Source organism: Monodon monoceros, unplaced genomic scaffold (genome assembly GCF_005190385.1).
Source record: "Monodon monoceros isolate NGI ecotype Baffin Bay Population unplaced genomic scaffold, NGI_Narwhal_1 Super_Scaffold_10, whole genome shotgun sequence".
NCBI lineage: Eukaryota > Metazoa > Chordata > Mammalia > Artiodactyla > Monodontidae > Monodon > Monodon monoceros.
In genome coordinates, this window is record NW_021703766.1 from 1,545,141 (window position 1) to 1,566,291 (window position 21,151).

The window sequence follows — 21,151 nt, forward strand, 5'->3', positions numbered from 1 at the left end:
AGAACTGTAACGAGACCTCAATCCAGAAGAGCTTTTTTTTTTAACCCTCCAGGCCTCACGGTTACAGGAAATACATTTTTCAGCTTCAATTTCTATCCGTATTTCTGTTGCACAGGAATGCGCCAGCCTGGTTGACAGGATAAAATCTTGTGAAGGAAACGAAGTGGGAAAGACAGTTCAAAAAGCAAAAGGGACGATGTAAAATTTGACGGTCCAAAGCTTATTCATCAGGGGACTTGTTTTTAATGGATGATGGTATTTAGATTATAACAGAAACATTTAAGTGAGCAATGAATCTGTTTTTAAATACCAATATTAATATTCCAGAAAATACACCTTTCCACTAACGCAATTACGTCAACCTCAAGTTGTACAACTTAATATTTTGTTTTTCAAAAATTATGGAACATCCACATCACATTAAGACAGCAGGGCTTCCCTGGTGGCACAGTGGTTGAGAGTCTGCCTGCCAATGCAGGGGACACGGGTTCGTGTCCCGGTCCGGGAAGATCCCACATGCCGCAGAGCGGCTGGGCCCGTGAGCCATGGCCGCTGAGCCTGCGCGTCCGGAACCTATGCTCCGCAAAGGGAGAGGCCACAACGGTGAGAGGTTCGCGTACCGCAAAAAAAAAAAAAAGAAGAAGACGACAGCAGTAGTTATCCTGAGGGTCCGTACGGGGCAACTGTCACAGCACGTCAGTGTCCTGCCAAGGCCGAATCACAGCCCCAGGTACCCAGTCAGACACGATTCTGGGTGCTGCCGGGAAGGGGCTTTGCAGATGTGATAGAAAGTCCCAGTTGGTTGATGTTAAATTACTCGAGAGATCACCCTGGGTGGGCCTGGCCTGATCGGGTGAGAGCTTTAAAAGGCAGTTTAAGGGCTTCCCTGGCAGTCCAGTGGTTAGGACTCTGCGCTTCCACTGCAGGGGGTACAGGATCGACCCCGGTTGGGGAACTAAGATCTCACATGCTGCGTGACATGGACAAACTAAATAAATAAATTAAATATTTAAAAAAATAACAATAAAAGGTTGCGTGACATGGACAAACTAAATAAATAAATAAAATATTTAAAAAAATAATAATAAAAGGCAGTTTAGGCTGTCCCCGATCTTGGAGACTCCAAACAGCTCCTGCCCATGGGGTGCCACCTGGTGACGATGCCCCCTGCCTGTCCACCTGCCACACAGACTGTGCACGTGCTTGGCTGCCTCCACAGCCGTGTGAGCCAATTCCGAGTGGGAAGCCCCTTAGAGTGGGTGCTGGCTGTCGCCACACACACCCCTCCCACTGCTTCTGCTTCTCTGGGAATCCTGTGTAAGCGGCAGCGTGACACCGAGGGCAGGAAAGCGACACTGGGACCCTGCTGGCACCAACCCCGGGCCTCGTTCAGATCGCACCAGTCTCCACGTGCGCCTGTCGTGCTGCCTCCCAGACACGCCCACCCTCTCTCCCCGGCGCACCCGCTAACCTGCTCCCCGTCTACCACTTGGACGCTCAGAGGATGTCACAGAGGTGGGGGCACGGGGCGTGTGACCTCTGAGACGCCTCTGCTGACGCCTGGGAGGCGGCCAGGCCCAAGCATGTGCCTAAGGGCACACCCACATGTTTAACCTTTCACCCAGACAGGGGCCTTCGGGGTGTTTGCAGGTTTGGTTATTACAAACAAAGCGGCCATGGCCATTCATGTGGAGGTTCTGTGTGAACATGAGTTTCCATTTCTCTGGGATAAGTGCCCAAGAACGTGCTTGCTGGGCCACACGGTGAGGACATTTTAACGGCGAGAAATGCTTCCGATCTGTTTCCAGAGCCGCTGCCCCGTCTTACACGCCTACCAGCAGCGGCGCGAGGCCTGGGGTCTCCGCGTCCCGCCGGCATCTGGAGGGCCCCTGCTGTGTCCAGCTGTCTCCTGTCCTCGTCTCCCTGCTGGCTAGCGCCGCTGAGCTCCTTTTCACGCGCTTACTCGCCAGCCGCCTCTCCTCTCCGGTAAAAGAGCTGTTTCTGCTTTCTGCCGACTTTCCCATTGGATTGTTTGACTTTCCACTGTTGAGTTTTGAGAGGTCTTTATTCTAGACATTCCACTAGTCCTTTATCAGATATGTGGTTTGCAAACAGTTTCTCCTGGTCGGTCGCTTCTTTTCAGCTCCTAACAGGTCTTTCAAGGAGCGTAAATTTTTAATCTCGGTTGAGTCCACTTTCTCTTTTATTTTTCATGGATAGTGCTTTTGGTGTGACGTCTCAGAAGCCGCTGCCTAGCCCCAGGTCCCAAAGGTTTTCTCCTGTGTTTTCATCCCAAAGTTTTACAGTCTTACATTTTATGTTGCAATCTGTGATCCGTTTTAAATCAATTGCTGTTCAAGGTGTGAGGTTTCCACCGAGGTTCATTTCTTTCATTTTGCCTGTGGAAACTACTCCCGCACCATTTGTTCAAAAAGCTGTCCTTCCTCCATCAAACTGCTTTTGCACCTTTGTCAAAATCTAGCCGGCATATTTGTGTGGGTCTATTTCTGGGCTCTCTATTCAGTTCCACTGATCACTTTATCTATTCCTCGGTCATTCTGGTTTTTAAAACTTCATGTGCTCAGTTCATTCTTTCACAGTCTTAAACCATTATCTATACCCTTACTTAGAACTGTATGTCAGTTTTCAAAGTTCCTGTTAAATAAAAACTTAACCAAAAGGGAAAAGGGAAATGCCTAGACCCACAGACCATCCTGATTGTTTTAATTCTAAGATGAGGCTAACGTGCAAGCTGAACATTCTTGCCTAATTCTAAGATTATGCTAGTTACACACAAGCTGAATACTCTGGCCTAAGGACATTATCATTCAGAAGTAAAGCGCGCCCTACAGCTTGTGACCTGTGACCACGTGCCGAGGGCTGCCCGCCCTGGCGGACAGTGACTGTGAGCGCAGGGCCCCCACCACCTCCGCGGGGCAGTCACGCGGGGGCCGCCCCCCTCAGGCGGGACTGCCCCAGGGCCCCGCGTGAAACAAAGCCTCAAACCCGGAGCGGGCACTGCGGTACCTTCCCCGCACAGATAGCCAACAGCCCGTCCAAGATCACACAGCTACTCAGTGGCAATGGCAGGTTTGAGCCCAAAGTCCTCAAGCGGCAGAGCCAACGTCCTTTACCAAAGTCACTGAAGCCGGACCTGCACCCCACGACTCCCTGGGCATCAGAATCTCCTGGGGAAGCGAGGGCCCGCCCTGGAGAGCCTGCACTTCTCTTTTTTTAACAATTCCGCCAGGTGATTCTGATGGGTGCCCCTGGTTTAAAACAACACCAAGCACAAAATCCCCGCCCACTGCTCCCAGTAGCACCAGCTTCCCCCAGAGCCCGCCCGGTCCAGCCCACTGTGCATGTGACCTTCCGTCTGGTTTGTTCAGTGATGCCTCCCGGCTGCCTAGATGAACGCCCAGGACACCGGCAAGCCTGTGTGTTCAAGGAGCAGCCTCAGATCTGAGGGGCAACCTCGGGCTCACTCGGCTGGTCCACACTGTGAAGAAAAAGAACAGAGCGGGCGTCCATAGACGCGAGGCCCAGAGCACAGCCCAGGATGCCGTTGACACTCAGGGCAACCTGCGTCCTGAGGGCTGACTGGGTGCGCCCAGCAGGCACGAGGCTGGCTGACGTCGCCGGACACTCGGTGAATGACGAGTGCTAGTGATTTCTCAGCCTCCCGGGGATCACGGAGCACTAAGCACTCACACGCGTCATCCCCTCGCGGCGACCCTCGCTCGCGGTTCTCACTCTCCTTTCACTGATGAAGAAACTGATGTTTAGAAAGGGTAGAATCTGCCCAAGGTGTCATCACGTTCAGGTGACGGAGCCTGGACTCAAAGCCAAGAACCTCTCACGCCCTTTGCCACTTGTCGGTGAACAACAGGAATAATTCTATTGCAGCTACTGCTCCCACTTACCCTTCCAGTGTTGGGGATTTTAATGGTTTTATTTTGATGGATTTAAAACCAAATATCTTCAGCTTTCAGAGCTGTCCTACGAAACATTTCCAAGTTCTCTTACAAAGCGGCCTTCAGCCTCCCCTGAGTTTCAGAAAACTGCCTGGTGAGCAGGTCAGAACGCCCTGTGCCGCTGTCCCAAAGCACCGACTCCTCTGCCCCTTGCTCATCAGTCCCACCATGTGACCATGGTTTGAATGGACACCGAGGCTGCCATCAGTGAACAAGCGGCCACGGACGTGGCTCAGGGCAGGCGGGGGCAGGTTGGGCATGGGGTTAAACCCCACCAGCACTCCTTAGGCTCCCTGGAGGAACGGGGTCCCTCGGGAAAAATCAGGTCTGTCCAAGCAGCACAGTCACCCCTTATTTCCAGTTTCCAAAGAGCAAAGAGAACGTCCACAAGCTCTGACTGTGAGTTCTCTGAGCAAAAGCTCATCCGGGAGAGGAGACCAGCCGCCACCCGCAGCAACGCGCCGTGGACACCAGACGCTCTAGGGCTGGGGCCGGGCTGGCGCGTCCCGAGCGTCCACAAGTGGGCGTCCACACAGGTTGGGGGCACTGCCGTCTTAGGAGAAACTTCTAACCTTCCCAAGACAAGCCTAGGCGACTTAAAATGCCCAAAGGCGAGGCTGCGCGGCAGGGGGGCCGGGCCACGGTGCCTGCACCAACTCCCAGCCGGCAAAGCCAGCCTCCAGCGTGACCTGCGACCGCAAGGGCGCACAGCAGCGCGGTTCACACAGAGCTGCTGCCTGCAGCCTGTGGTGAAAGGGACGTTCGCGCACTGAGGTGTGGGCGCCACCCTGGCTCACACCTGAGTCAGCTTGACTGCGGCCTAGCGGACACTCGCTGTACATCCGCTTTAACCGCTGAAGAAAAGGCCACAGTGATCGGAAGCAGAGTCCACGCGACAATAACATGAAACGCCTCCCTCCCCGGGAGGCCAGGGCTGCTCCTCCTTTCACGATAAGCCTCCCTTCCCCGGTGCCAAGGCCACGCCGACTCTGTGCACATGCTTGTCTGTCCCGTGGGAACCCTGAAGGAGTGTGTGTGTCCCTGACCTGTCTGATGTTCCCTGTTCTGACGAGATACAAAACTGTGCTGAAAACCCTGCTTCCTGGAGCAGTCTTCTGTGCTACAGTCTTTAGTTTCACTCACGTAAAACTCTTCTCTGTTCATATTATAGATTGTTTATTGATTATTTTCGTCAACACGTGAGTGAGGCAGTCAAGTTGGGCATTATTTCTGCTCACACAATGATGCCCAATTTTGTTTTCTGTGGTTGGGGAGGAGTTCCAGCCGAATTTTAAAAAGTGTGTGGGGCTTCCCTGGTGGTGCAGTGGTTAAGAATCCGCCTGCCAATGCAGGGGACATGGGTTCGAGCCCTGGTCCGGGAAGATCCCACATGCCGCGGAGCAACTAAGCCCATGTGCCACAACTACTGAGGCCTGCACGCCACTACTACAGAGCCCACGCACCCGAACTACTGAGTCTGCGAGCCACAACTACTGAGCCCACGTGCCACAACTACTGAAGCCCGCACACCTAGAGCCCGTGTTCCGCAATGAGAGAAGCCACCGCAATGAGAAGCCTGCACACCGCAATTAAGAGGAGACCCCGCTCGCCACAACTAGAGAAAGTCCATGTGCAGCAATGAAGACATGACGCAGCCGAAAATAAATAAATAAAATAAATCTTAAACAATAAACTAATACAAAAATAAGAATAAAAAGTGTGTGAAAAAGTATTTGCCTCCCTCTCTCCTACCATTGAGCCTCACTACAGTATATCTGCTGACACTGATCCTTCTGCAATTCAAAATTGTCACTCATCCAGCTCAGTTTGGGAAATGTGTATAATATTAATTTTCTGACTTTTGTGTAACCCTCTACTGACAGAAGCGAGCTCACAAGAATCTCGAGTAATCCTCTTTTCTGCTTATGAGAATATGCCAACAGGAGGGTAAGGCACATATCCTTGGCTTTCCAGTTATAGTTCTGCCTCACATACAAGAACCGGGGTCCTAATAAAATACGAAATTGTGTCCCACGTATTGTACTTACAAAAAGAAAACTGTTTACTTTTTTTACCAGGGTCCTAGAGTTTCAGTAAGAGCAAAATAAGAGGGGTCGGGGGGACACTCCTCAGTTAAACAATAAAACCAGATGCCCCGAGGTCCTCACACCTGAGAGGCAGGTAGGCTGGGGTCCACCATGACCCCCCTGCACCTGTTCTGGGAGATGCCGCACAGCCAGGCTCCATTTCCAGGTGCCTTCCACGCAAAGGTAGCCCTGGGACAAGTGCTCACGCATCCCAGAGGCCTTAGGGAGTAGGATGGAGGGCATGGGGTCTCAGGTCCCTGCGGGGAGAGCAGTGGGGGGACCAGACATGCCACTTGGCACCAAGAACATAAGCAGAAGGCACAAGTCTCAGGGTTCCTGGGCTGTGGCAGCTCACGTAAACCAGCCAACAGCCAAGCATCTAAACAGTCGCTAACATGTGTCTTAAAGGGTTTATTTCTCTAGCTTGCAGGTTAAAGATGAAAAGGTCATAAAAACCAGGATCCACAAAAATACTCTTAGGGATAAGAATAAATTAGCACTGAAACTTTGTTTCCAATATCAAAGGGGATGAGCAAAATACAGTGTAAAACCAACTCCCCCAAAATAACCAACTGCACCAGAGAAATGGGGTAACCTGCTGCCACGGACGTCAACCCCCAGCTGCCCGGAGCCAACAGGACCCAGAAGGCGTGGGATCCACCCCGCCCCCACCCCACAGAAGCCACAGCGCCCAGGACAGGACGCTGCAAGTGCAAAGTCACAGCCCCGAGGCAGCAGAAGAGCTGTGCGTCCCTTCTTCTTCCCAAGGAGCTGCAGAGACGCCTGCTCACCGAAAGGCAGGCCTGGGAGTGGGGGACACCCAGGGCAGCCAGACCCTGGCACCCACAGCTCCGTCCCCAACAAAAGGAGAGAGGACGCCTCTAGGACTAGGCAAGGGACGTCTTGCACAGCCCGGAAGGAAGCGGTCAAACCAAACAAAAGACCCACAAGGGGGAGGTGGGCGTCAAAGGTCACCAGAGCCACCTACGAGCACTCCCGACGGCCAAAGCTGGGACAGTGTGAGGCCAGTGCCTAAAGGGGCAGACGCTCCCTGGGATGTAGCGCGGGACTTCTGCTCCCTGAGCGGGGCTGGCGCAGGGGCCGGGGAGGACAGCGCCTGCGCAGAGGCCAGGCCTGCCGCCGCTCAGCCCCGTGACCCGCCTCCACGCCACACAGACAGGCCACGCCGTGCTGCACCCCAGCAGAGGCGGTGGGAGGCCTTCACCTCTGCGACCGTCCTCCCCAAGCCACCAGGGGCACCCCACGAGACACCTGACCAGCACCCCCAAAAGCCATACAGACAAGGGGCTGAGTAAGTGCCACAGGCCAGGAGCCCGAGGAGACTCAGCAACTGAATGTCACGTGGACCTACAGTGAAGAGAGAATATTATACAAATAAACTCCAGAGTTTCAACAAACAGGAAACCTCCTGAGGGACACAAATCAAACAACACCGCCTCAAGAAGTTCCACGTTTATTAAAGTTCTGCATTTATTAAGGAGATTGAATTCATAATTAAAACCTAGGCCAGATGTCTTCACTGGTAAACTCTACCAGATAGTTAAGGAAGAAATGAAACTAATCCTATAGAAACACTTTCAGAAAACAGACGATGGGGCTTCCCTGATGGCACAGTGGTTAAGAATCCGCCTCCAATGCAGGGGACACAGGTTCGAGCCCTGGTCCTGGAAGATCCCACATGCCTCAGAGCAACTAAGCCTGTGTGCCACAACTACTGAGCCTGCGCTCTAGAGCCTGTGAGCCACAACTACTGAGCCCACGTACCACAACTACTGAAGCCCGCGCGCCTAGAGCCCGTGCTCCGCAACAACAGAAGCCACCGCAATGAGAAGCCCGTGCTCCACAACAAGAGAAGCCACCGCAATGAGAAGCCCGTGCACCACAATGAAGAGGAGCCCCCGCTCGCCGCAACTAGAGAAAGCCCACGCACAGCAACAAAGACCCAATGCAACCAAAAATTAATTAATTACTTCTTTTAAAAAAACGGACAATGAGTTCACCTTCTGAGGCGAGCATTATCCTGATAACAAAACAGATAAAGACACGTCAAGAAAGAAAACTACAGACTAATACAATCCACGAACAGAGATGCAAAAATCCATAACCAGATATTAGCCATCACTCCAAACACATAAAAAGGGTACTACCCTATGATCAAGTCAGGCTTATTACGACAGAAATGCAAGGCTGCTTTAGTATCCAAAATCAACCAGTATAATTCACCGTAGCAACAGAATCAAGGAGGAAAACCAAATGTCATCTCAAGTAGGTACATAAAAAGCATGTAAACATTCAACGCCTGCTCAGGACAAAAACTCTCACAAAATAAGGAATCTAAGGGAAATTCTTCAGCCGGATAAAGAGCAGCTATGAAAAATGTGCAGCTAACATCACACTTAATGGTGAAAGGCTGGATGCTTTCACTCCAAGACCAGAAATAAGGTAAAAATATTTTTTAAAAAGTATACACTGAAATGGAGATCCTAGCCAGTGCAGCAAAGTAAGAAAAGGTACAGAACTTTGATACGAAGTAAAACTTTTTTTAAACCCTACTGAAAAGCTACTGAAACAAGTGAATTTCGAAATAATTCTGGATAAAGGTCAGCAGAGAAAAGTCTACTGTATTTCTATACACTGCCAATGAACACGCAGAAGTTAACATTTAAAACACAATACCATGTATTAGAGCATCTAAACGTATGAAGTACTTAGAGATAAATTTAACAAATGCATGTAAGAGCTTTACAATGAAAACTATACGACACTGCTGAGAGGGCTTAAAGATCTGCGAATATGGAGAGGTGTACCTTGTGCGTGGATCAGAAGACTCAATGGTGTTAGGATGGCAGTTCTCTCCAAATTGTCTTCAGATTCAACACAACCCCAATCATGAGGCATGAGTTATCCTAAAACTAGAGAAGTACTCCAAACTATGAGAATGTGCATGATCTATTAAAACTTCTGACTATATCTGCTTTGGTTATTAGACTGTATCTCTAATCTGTAGTCATGAGGTTAACAACCCCCTATATTGTATGTATGTAACTGTATGTTTTCTTTGATCGGCAGCCCTGACATGTACAGGATATCAGGATTAGGCCACCAGAAGTGTGCAGCTGTGAAAGGTAACCCACACCAGTCAGGAAAAGAAGTCATACGTACACAAAATTAAATGGAAATCGCAAAATGCAAAATTCGATAAGGAAAGGATGAAACAAATCCCTCACGGCTAAAACCAAACCATTTCTTCACAATTCAAACAACCCTATCTTGTCACAGTCCAAAGCCTATGAAATGCTGTACTTTCTTTCGACCTTAAACTCTGAACGATATGACCACCCAGAGACGCTGGGGCTGCACTGCCAGAACCGAGACGCCCAGGAGGAGGCCCCTCTCTACCCAGGAGCCATGAAGGCTCAAAAAACCAGAATGGCCTTTCCATAAACATCCATCAACGTTTTTATTTTTTTAAAAAGACCCTCTGGGAAATAAAACAAAGAATCAGCAATCAGCGTATTAGAGGGAATTTAAATAATTTAATAATTTAAATAACTTTTTGATCAAATAGTTCAATTCTCTGTGGGTGAATAACCAGCTTAGAGGAAAAGAAAGAAGAAAACTTTACACGTAAACTTTCATCTTACATGACACATCTCTCTGAAAGAAAAACTTTAAAAGAAATCACTTTTTTTTTTTTTTTTTTCAGTTTTGAGTATTAAAAGACTCTCGAGACTTCCCTGGTGGTCCAGTGGGTAAGACCCCGCGCTCCCAATGCAGGGGGCCCGGGTTCGATGCCTGGTCGGGGAACTAGATCCCACATGCATGCCACAACTAAGAGTCCACATGCCGCAACTAAGAATCCACATGCCGCAACGAAGAAGCCCGCATGCCACAACTAAGAAGCCCACAGGCTGCAACTAAGAGCCCTCGTGCCGCAACTAAAAGATCCCACATGCCTCAACGAAGAGCCATGTGCTGCAACTAAGACCTGGCGCAGCTGAAATAAATAAATAAATATTAAGGGGGGGAAAAGAAGCCTCTGATTCATTACAATTGTTTTAAAATTATAGGAACACACTAAAGCTTTAAAAGAAATGTTTAAACTTTTAAAGCTAAAAATTTGTTATATGTCAATAATATCTCAATAAATAAACCATTTGTACATTAAAAAATAAAGAAAAGAGGGACTTCACTGGTGGTGCAGTGGTTAAGAATCTGCCTTCCAATGCAGGGGACGTGAGTTTGATCCCTGGTTGGGGAACTAAGATCCCACATGCCGCAGGGCAACTACTGAGCCGGCATGCTCTGGAGCCCATGTGCCACAACTAGAGAGCCCATGCACCACAACTACTGAGCCCACGCGCTCTGGAGCCCATGTGCCAAAACTAGAGAGATGCCTGCACGCCACAACTAAGACCAGAAAAATAAATATTTATATATACATATATATATAAAACAAAAAAAAGAATAAAAATCAATTGTTTTAAAAGAAACACAAGCATTTCTCCAGCTAAGCAGTATGTTCAGTTCATGAAAACAAACAAACCTGAACCAGCTGGCTTGGAGACACTCTCAGTAAGTCTGGCTCCACAGGACCCCGCTGGGCAGCAGGGACAGGTCCCTGGGTCCCCACACTGCACATGGGCACTCGCACTGGCCTCCCAGAGGACATCTACCAGGACAGCAACCCAGGTGGGCCTGCACCCCAGGCTCAGCTCGGTCCTACCTACTGCCCGTCCTTCAAGTGGCTGTGCCTGGCCTCAAAGCTCAGAAAATGGGGTTTTACATTAATCCATATAAACGTCCCCATCCGCACACTTGATCCCATCACACCACACAATTCAATGGAGGCCGCTCCTGAAATGCTCACAGGGGCACGTAAAGGGTGAGCTGCCACGTACTGAGTTGTGCAGCTCGTCACAGAAAGCTTCGGCGCCCGCCCCTTCCAATGCCAGTGCGACACAGCTTTAGGGTTGAAACCTCACATGGCTACACCTAGGATCACAAGGAGGCAAAATCCCAATTTATGGCACACTTGCAAGGAGGGAAAAAAAGCAGTCACCTAAAAGAAGTCAAGTCCATTTTTCTTTTTCCCAAGTAGAACACCATTGCTGAATGAAACCCCATCCAAGTAAACTTACAAACATGTTTATTACAATGATTAAGCTTTGGCATCAAAGAAAAAGGTTTTCTCTCTTTCTTTCTCTTCCTTTTTCCTGAATTTATTTAAAGGATCTCATTCAGGCGTAGAATCTGAAAAATCTGGATCCAAAATGCCAAATAGGGTTGGCAGCAGTCCACTGCCTTCTGTGCTCTGGGAATTCAAGAGAATAAATAAATAATTCTCAGAGCTGAGAGCAAAGTCTAGTCCAGGCCAGCTTTAATTAGAAATAACCCACAGGCGAGTGGATTTCGGTGTGTCCCACAGCTGCTGGGCTGCTCTGGGCCAGGTGCGGCCTCTCCGAGTGGAGAGGCCAGTGACGCTGCAGTGGACAACTCCTCACCCACCATCCAGAGGCCTCGTCACAGCCGACAAGCCCCTCAGGGTCATCCTCGTTTGTCCTGGGAGATGACAGACTTCCCAACAACACTCACAGCCAGTGCCAAGTGGCCTAAGGAATCTTAAGTTATTTTTTAAAGCACATGATCCGGATATAAAACAATCTGGGATTTATATGCTTCTAACTGTTATTTTAAGTATCTGAGCTACAAAGTACTTGTAGAAGTACTTTATTACTCGGAATGTTAACCAATTTCTCATTGTTTTCTGGAGACTTCCTTTTCTGTGTTCTACTACCCACACTTAAGATACACATTTCTCATTTACTTATGTGCTTATAAATTAGTCATTTTCTAACTTAAATGTACACTTTTTTCATTGATATACTAGGGTTGAATTCTTGAGCTTTACTTCTCCCCAAATTTTCTTGTTAACAGCTTTCAATGACTGGCAATTTTTATTTCTCATTTTTAGAACATTCATGGAGGGAAATGCCAGACTTAGTATCTTCTTTGAAAATCATTCATAAACAACCTACTCTAAACTATATCTAAGAAAACAAAGGAGTGACCTTTCCTTCTATTAATCTAACATTAACTTGTATAAGTAATGGTTTTATTAACGATAGTAATAAATCTGCTGCCAACATACAATAAGTGTATTCTATAATGGGTTGATTTTATGTCACAATACGATCCTTTAAAACCAGAAAAGCTAACTGAGTTGGATTAACTAGATTATACACCTGAGTCTGTATTAGAAAACTTTACTCTGATTTCACCGCTTGTCAATGCACACAGAGGTCTCTCCACGATGACAGCTTCTCCCCAGCGGAGGGAAGCGCTCTGGGGTTCCTGAACGGGAGAGTCGCTAACACGCCCCACAAGCCCCGCCGTCACCGGAATGCTGGAGAGAGAAGGGGCCTCCCTGCAGTCTGGAAGTGCCTTCCCCCAAGCAGCCATCAGCGCCATCCTCAGACGGGACGTGGCCCACGAGTCAGGCCGCGCTCAGCAGCAGGCCGGGCAGGGCCATGGCGGGTCCATCACTGGCCTACAGGAGAGGACAGGGCTGGTGGTCCCTGCAGACCTGCCCTTCTCCCCCATCCTCCTTCTGAAGACGGGCAGACTGGAAACAGCGCAACTCTGTGACTCAGCCCAGTCACCCCATGGTGTCAAACGAGGACAACCTGCCCGCCGAGGCCCGTCCTCCCCCCTGGACCTGACACCCAGGGAAGCCCCAAACGAGCGGCCTCGGGGTCCAAGCACAGCTGCAGCGCCACCTGCAGCCCCGAGGACTCGTCCTCGTCCGCCTGACCTCATGGAACGGCCACAAACCACCGACGGTGCAGTATGAGCGGCACATCCCTGGGTCCTGAAGACGACCTCTTCCTGACACAGGTGGCAAAGGGACACGCCACCAGGAGAGCCATCCTTACTCAGGGAAGGAAGCCTGTCTCACTCTCGCCTCATCTCTCAGAGCAACAGTCCTCGAGGGTGGGGCCCGGGGGCGCACTTGGTTACACCTGAGACCCCACGGGTTTGGCGGGCAGAGCCAAGGAGGCTGCCAGCCTTCGGGGCATGAGACAGCCTCCCCGACAGAAACCTTTCCCACACAGATCCCACAGGTCCCATTCATGGGCGTGAACAACATGCTTCTAACTCTGAGCCCAGAATCTTACTCCATTCTACACTCATACACAAAGTATTTTTGGATCGTTTCAACGTAAGGTGACTTTTCCCGGAATTTCACTATTGTTTGAGTCTAGAAAAAACTACACTTTGCTTTACGTGAAACTTCATCAAGAACTGCTCATTTGGAAATATTCCACCACCAATGGTATCTGAGTCCCAGGGTGACAGCCCTCCCGGCTGCCAGCTCTGGCATGGGAGGTTTGGTCCTATTCACTAACTCCTTATGTAGTTCCCCCAGCCTTTTCCATATCAAAATACATGCTATTTTATTATACGTGACCATCCTTTTAGTTCTCCTTACATTACAATTAAGACATTACATTAGTTTTTAAATTATATTTTCTAAACATTGCATTTTAGGATATGAGGGCATTACAAAAAAATTATTCTTTAAAAAAGGCACTGGCTGGGACTTCCCTGGTGGCGCAGTGGTTAATACTCTGCGCTCCCAACGCAGGGGGCCCGGGTTCGATCCCTGGTCAGGGAACTAGATCCCACATGCATGCCACAACTAAGAGTTTGCATGCCACAACTAAGGAGCCCGCCTGCTGCAACTAAGATCCAGCACAACTAAATAAGTAAATGGACAACCAGCTTCTTTAAAAAAAAGGGTACTGGTCCTGGTAGGTCTGAGCCTCACTGCCTGCAGAGAGGACACGCTCCACAAATGTTCACTGGGAGAAAAGATACGGCTGACCCATCAGGACAAGGTATAAACACAGGGTGAATCACCACGGACCAACAGGCCTTCCCTTTGGGGACAGAGACCCCTGGGGTCCCCCACCCCAGCTGGAGAGCAGCTTTCGGGGCCACGCAGGGTCTCCAACACCCCAGGACACTTCTGAGAGTTAAAGGAGGCCCACACTGCAGGCGTCATCCACGGCTGTCCCAGGCAGACCAGGACAGGCAGCCACCTTGACACGAGGCACATACTTGAGCACCCTCCTCAATCCCACGTGCCCCAGGGCACACGCGGGCGGACCTGCAGACGCGGCAGCAGCCTGGCCGTGGCTCCCCCTCCTCTGAGCCCCACCGCCCTCCTCCGCAGACACACGGGAGAGAGGCAGCAGTTGGCCCAGAGAGCCACGACAAGACCCTCAGTAAAAGCCCCGAGCTCTCGCCAAGCGCAAAGACAGGTGTTGCCATCGTCACAGTGAGACTTCCTTGTAGCCCGCCGTGGGCAAGGATAAAAAACACCAGTGGAGGGCTTCCCTGGTGGCGCAGTGGTTGAGAGTCTGCCTGCCGATGCAGGGGACACGGGTTCGTGCCCCGGTCCGGGAAGATCCCACATGCCGCGGAGCGGCTGGGCCCGTGAGCCATGGCCGCTGAGCCTGCGCGTCCGGAGCCTGTGCTCCGCAACGGCAGAGGCCACGACAGTGAGAGGCCGGCGTACCGCAAAAAAAAAAACAAAAAAAAAACAAAAGAAACAAGCTACCTGTGAAGAAAAAATTCTCTCAAGACTAGCCAGATGGAACAGAAAAAAAAGAGAAGAAACGAACGTACAGCTTCAAAGCTCCAGTGGGCCAGTTCCAAAGGAGAGATGCACCAGCCTGGCTTATGTCAAAAAGAAACTGTGAGGACGACCCCAGCCGCCCCGCAGAGGCCCCGTGTTTCTTTCCAGTCTGACTAGGATCCCGCCCTGAAAGCACCAAGGGGCATGGGCCCGGGGAGGAGGTTCTTACCATCGCACTTTGTTGCAGGTCTGGGTGGCGCCGAGAGGAGAGCCCGCCACCATGGGCACCTGGATGGGGCTGTGCTGCTTGTTGGTGACCAGATCCAGTTTCTCTTCCAGTGATTTACATGTGGCCTCCAGAGCCTGCAGCTTGGCTTCAATGCTATCCAATCGCAAGCAGATTGTCTGGTTAATGGAATACAGGAATGACTGCAAGTGAAAAAAAGGAAAGCTTCAGGAAGGGCATCCTGAACTCCAAGGAGATAATTCCAAGGAACATCAAACAGCTATTTCCCAGACTCAGCTGTATCTATTCCCACAGAACAATCCCCACACTTCAGCTCTTTAGTTATAAGCCAGAAGCATTTCACGAAACAAGCTCGACCTTGTGCACTCACAATGTGACTACTTAATCGGGCTCTTACTTCTCTGTGTAGTCGCGATTCTTAGTTACACTTAAGTCCGTATAACACAAGATGTAAGTGGACGTTACAACGCAAGTTTCTATTAATCAGTAAACTTACACATAAAACTGGTCAGATTCTACAATGAAAACAGATGACATCCAACATCAAAACGGCCCGGAAACCCGCCTGCTCGTGTTACACTCCCCCGAGCCCCACCCCCAAGGTGAAATGTGGCAATGACTCTCCCGCGCGTGGGAGCAGCACGCCTGCCACCTAGTGGCCACAGAAAGAGCAGCCTTGCCTTCCACTGCTGCCACCCAAGTCCCGCCGACCACAGGGACGTGTGTGGCTCCAAAGGCAAGGAACGGCTCAGACAAACACCGGACAGGAAGCTCGTCCCCTCCCACGGCGGCTGCTCCTGCCCTGAGTCGGCAGGGGCGCAGAGGGAAGCAGGCTGCTGCCCCTGCTGGCCTCACCAGCTGATACTGGGAAACGGGCGTCAGCCCAGAGCAAGCCCCTGGAGCATCCAACCGCCCAGCTCAGCAGTGAGGGGGGCAGCGGGGGCAGCAGCTGAAATAGTGAAGAGTTCGTATTTTACCTTGTCTCTCTCCTTTTCTGCCCTTGACTTCAAAGGGAAAAATGCCCAGAGTGCCAGTCACATCAGCAGGAAGGGGACAGACTGCGGAGAGCAGACGGGCACAGGGGCCATTCGGAGCAGACCGGGACCCCAGCGCACGGCGGCACGGAGGCCGGCCCCTCTGCCCACTGGCCGCGGCTGACCCACTCCGGCGGCCGCTCCCCTTCCTCATGGGAGGTGACCCCACAGCTGAGCCACGTGGCCCATCACACCGTGCGGCTGGAGTCAAGGCCCAGGAGGCGAGGAAAATGGATACTCTTATTCAGTGCTTTGAACAGACTGAGCTGATCTTCTGAGGAAATTAAACACATCTGTCTAACTGCCCGGTCTGTACGGCAGCAAGGGCAGCAGTGGGGTAAATAAAACCCACACACTGTCCCAACAACCTGCTGTGTCTCAAGCAATCACCCCCCTGACAAGTCCCATCGCGGGAGAGCTAACACATACGGGAGAGGGCTAAATCCCACACCCTCCGCTGACTCCCCCACAGGAGGACGGGCCGTGGAGGCACGGCAGACCGTGCCAGGGTCATGTGGAGACACAGCGTGGGCGGCCCATCCCGAGAGTGACATTGAGGCAGCGCCCGAGGCCCACCCTGACCTAAGACGTCGTGACAACCACTAGCCGCTGGCTGAAGTCTTGAGATAAAATCACCGATGACCCCACTATTTTTTATAATTTGAAGACATCAACCATGCGGCTCCCAAATTCCCTAAACACAGTGAAACCTCGTCGTCTTAATTCTGAATTAGAAGTGATTCTGCCCGGAGTTTGGACAAACATCACTGTTAATACACTAATAACACAACTTCACAAATTAATAAAACAAAGGAAGGCAGAGAATAGTACTTTTAAATAAGTCTTCTATATAAAAGGGATATTAACCAAAAATCATCCAAATCTATTCCTTTTAAAGAGCTCTGAGCAACCTAAGTGTCCATCCACAGAGGAATGGATAAAGAAGATGTGGCACATATATACAATGGAATATTACTCAGCCATAAAAAGAAACGAAATTGAGTTATCTGTAGTGAGGTGGATGGACCTAGAGTCTGTCCTACAGAGTGAAGTCAGTCAGAAAGAGAAAAACAAACACCGTATGCTAACACATATATATGGAATCTAAAAAAAAAAAGGTTCTGATGAACCTAGGGGCAGGTCAGGAATAAAGACACAGACATAGAGAATGGACTTGAGACACAGGGAGGGGGAAGCTGGGGCAAAGTCCGGGAGTGGCATGGACATATATACACCACCGAATGTAAAATGGATGGCTAGTGGGAAGCAGCTGCATAGCACAGGGAGATCAGTTCAGTGCTTTGTGACCACCTAGAGGGGTGGGATAGGGAGGGTGGGAGGGAGACACAAGAGGGAGGAGATATGGGGATATATGTATCCATATAGCTGATTCACTTTGTTGTACAACAGAAACTAACACAGCATTGTGAAGCAATTATACTCCAATAAAGATATATTTAAAAATTAAATTAAATTAACCAATTTAAAGTGAAAAAAATAAAATAAAGAGCTCTGGCAATCTGGTGAGCACACTTTTCCTAGCACACGGGTGCCGGGTTCAAGCCGGGGCCCGAGGCCCTGCTCGCCGACCAGGGGACGGGGCTGAGGCGGGGGCGCTTTCACTGCACCTTATCCACATCTGACTGCTGTACTGTTTGCCACACACGCCTCTTTTGTGATAAAATTATAACTGCATTTTATTTTAAGACATAATGTGGGGTTACTGAAGCAGCAGCCCTCTATCCATTAGTAGGAAATAGAAATTTAACTGAATGTGTCTTTAAACCACGCCACGTATCTTTAAGCTCACGCTGCTTCTCCTTGTTAAAAAGATGAGCCAGATGTTTCTAAACACAGCCCTATAGAAGCAGAGGGTATAGGAGAAGTCGCTTTGGTTCTCTGCACTGCTGTCCTAACTTCTCACAGGTGCTGGTGTTTATCTCTGTGCCTCTGCAAACTGCAGACCAAACAAGCAAACCCAAGAACGAGCCATCACCCACGAATGACTCTGTGGTTTCCCAGACCCCACCCAGCAAACTTTAAAATTTAGGTGACTTAAACGATAGGCACAAAAGTGCTTCATCACTAGTAGAAAATATTCGCCACAGGAATTGTGCACTTTCCCTCCGTGCACGCTAGGTCCACGGGTCTACAGAGGAAGAGGCCTCATGTGGCAGCGATCCCAATTAAACCATGTGATTCTTCAAGGGAAAACGTCATGCCTTTATGCATTCGTGGGGGGTTGAACAGTGACTCCCAGAAATGATACGTCTACATCATCACCCCCAGAACCTACAAATGTGGCCTTTCTTGGAAATAGTATCTTTCCAAACGTAATCAAATTAAGATGAGGTCATCCTAGGTTAGGGTGGCCCTAAATCCAAAGAGACCGCCCTTATAAGAGACAGAAAAGGAGAGACACAGACAGGGAGGAGAGGCCACGTGAAGACGGAGGCAGATACTAGAGGGAAGCGGCCACGAGGCAAGGGACGCCTGGGGCCCCCAGGAGCTGAAAGAGGCAAGAGGGACCCTCCCCCAGAGCCTCTGCAGGGAACTCAGCCCTGGTGACAAACTGATTTCAAACTTCTGGCCTCCAGGACTGTGAGAGAGTAAATTTCTATTGTTTTAAGTGCTCCCCGCTCCGCCCCGCATTGTGATAATTCGTTATGGCAGCCCCACATAAGATACAAACAAAAACATACATTAATATTTTTACCTTTATAGAAGGATCCTGGCAATTGATCTCTAGTCGCTGACGTTTCAAAGCTGGTTCATCTTCGTCTGTCACTACATGATTCTCCAGTACAACTGAAAATTAAAGGCAGAGACAAAAAAACTTTAATTCAAAAAGTTTTACAGAGCTGTTTAATATTAAGACAGGAAACAGTTCTGACACCTTAAGTGTAGAGGTGTCACCTTGAGGTGACATGAGAAATGGCACAACCTGCTTCACATTTTACTTTTTACAGATTTAACTTAAAATTCTCAGTCAGGCAGAAAACAGGATCTCTCCCTAATCTCAAGAAAAACTGAGATACCGGATAAATTTTTTCGCTAATGCGCCACTGAGTTGACCCCAACACCAAGACTGCAGGCTTCTCACTCAATGCTCTATCCGGCTACCCTTTTCTGATGGAATCCAATCGCTAATAATGATTTCTTCCCGACTTTAAAATAAAGTCTTGTCAGCCGGCCACCTCATTCCAAAATCAAAGCCACTCTCTGAATATTACATTTTCTGAGGTGCTAATCATGAAACTTGTCTCAAACGTAACACGCTAAGTTACAGGGAAAGCTGTTCCCCCGGCCAGTGTGGCTGAAATCAAGGCCTCCCAACAGCACCTTCCAAGGGGTCTTCAGGGCTTCTCCACGGATGAGCAACTCGGCCCAAGTTCAAGGCCGGCACCACATGGTCCCAAGCCCGGTGCCTTTACACCTGTATGTGCCAGGTGATTCGTCGCAAAACTCTAAAATGTAAAGACGCTGAACAGACCTGCGACGCTAACGTGAACCTTTCAGGGGTCCCAGGCGAGACCAGTAAGCTGGTTTCCAGAGCTAAGTTGTCACCCAAAGCTCTACCTCACAGAAACCAGCCACGGGCCAACGATGCCAGAAGCATCCTGCTTACCAGAGGGCCCTGCAAAGTACACTGTGTCTCCACACCTCCAACACCTCCATAAAATGTGTGGGTATGAATTGTCATTAAGGTAAAAAAGGAAAAATCCGTGGCTACAAGTGCAAAAACACAGGTTCTCAGAACCTTCATCAAAGCCTACCTACTCCCACTGGACGTTGGTAATTAAGAAAGGACTGGGAGGATGGGGAGGCTCCGGCAACCGCTAGTCTGATCCTTTTAACTTGCTGAAATCCAGTCCAGAGAGGTTAAGCGACTTGACCAGGGTCACACAGCTGGCTTCCTGTAACTACAGGAAGAAGACTCCAAGCCCTTGGCAGAGCGAAGCACCTCAGGCTGTAAGCAAAGGGCAGCAGAGCAGATGAGGGAAAGGAGACACAGCCCGTGGCGGGGACAGGGGCACACACCTGGGTTCCGGCGCTCACTTTCTACGGGCCGCGGGGCTGCTATTTATTTTCTTCTTGGTCCTTTTTTACTTTGTTTTTTATCATTCTGCGTGCATTACTTTTAAAATTAGACAAAAGAACTCAGTGTTCATTTTAAAGCCATCACGATCACCTGCAATGACAGGCCCGATGAAATTTACAATTGTACGTGTGTGCAGATGGGCAAAGAGACTGCAGCCATGTGGTGAGTGCATGCAAAGTCACAAGAACCTAAGCATTTTGATTTTAAATGGAAATCAGAAAAAAACGGAAGGACATACATGCCAACAATTTAAAAGCAGTTCTATCACTAGGATTATGGGAAACTTTTATTTCTTCTACTTGCTTGACAGTTTAAGTTTTACAAAGTTCACATTTTAGAAATGAGGAAAAAAATCATCTCAATTTTAAACCCACTCAGGACAATCGTGTGGGAGGCAGCACAGTGCTTGCCGGTGTTGGGGGAGCCCTCTGGGGCCAGAGATGGCAGGCCTCCTGTCTACGGAGGCCTCAGGAAGCCCTGCACACAGTAGGTGTTCACTACACAGCCACAGCTATACTTCCCAGTTAGTTAAGGAAGCCACGTGGAACAACACCAGGATCAGAAGTGACTTCTCTAACCCTTCCTTGGACTGTAATCTACAGAGAGACAATTTAATTGGGAAGTAAACTGTCAGAATGTTAATAGTTCTAAAAATGCTTAACATTTATATAACTGGAACATTTTTCTTTTACAGCATTGCAGTGTGAGTGTTTTCTAAAGAGACGGTCATCCACCCACCAAAATATGAACAGCTGTTTTTAAAATTGTGATGTACAGTGACAGCGCTGCGTTTTTTCTAGTTCACTGGTTTCTGAGGTGTGGCGCTAAATGAGGTCAAGGCTTCACATTCTCGCTCTAAACAAACTGGTTCACTTTCACAGAGAAAACTGGGGTTAAACAGCTACATTCAGACACCCTGACTTGGCTCAAGGATCTGTCAGGTCTTGATCTTGCCAGTTACCAGGTGACAGTGCTTCTCATAAACAACTCAGAGGCAAAATGACAAAAACTGACTAAAGAATAGCATTCGTGAAAGGGTGCC

At 49.4% G+C, this 21,151-nt stretch overlaps 1 protein-coding gene across 7 annotated transcripts in view; it reads right to left on the minus strand.

Annotated features, from left to right (window-relative positions):
- The window catches only part of BANP (BTG3 associated nuclear protein), a 105,102-nt gene that overhangs the window by 56,648 nt on the left and 27,303 nt on the right, over positions 1–21,151 (minus strand). For 6 of the 7 annotated variants that reach the window (XM_029200991.1, XM_029200981.1, XM_029200973.1 and 3 more), the window contains exons 3-4: positions 18,724–18,815; positions 14,956–15,155 (exon numbers count right to left, since the gene is read on the minus strand). In XM_029200991.1, the coding sequence (XP_029056824.1) occupies positions 14,956–15,155; positions 18,724–18,815 (292 nt within the window). Of the gene's footprint in view, positions 1–14,955; positions 15,156–18,723; positions 18,816–20,048; positions 20,190–21,151 lie in introns of those variants that run through there. The other variant, XM_029201001.1, reaches the window with a different exon arrangement.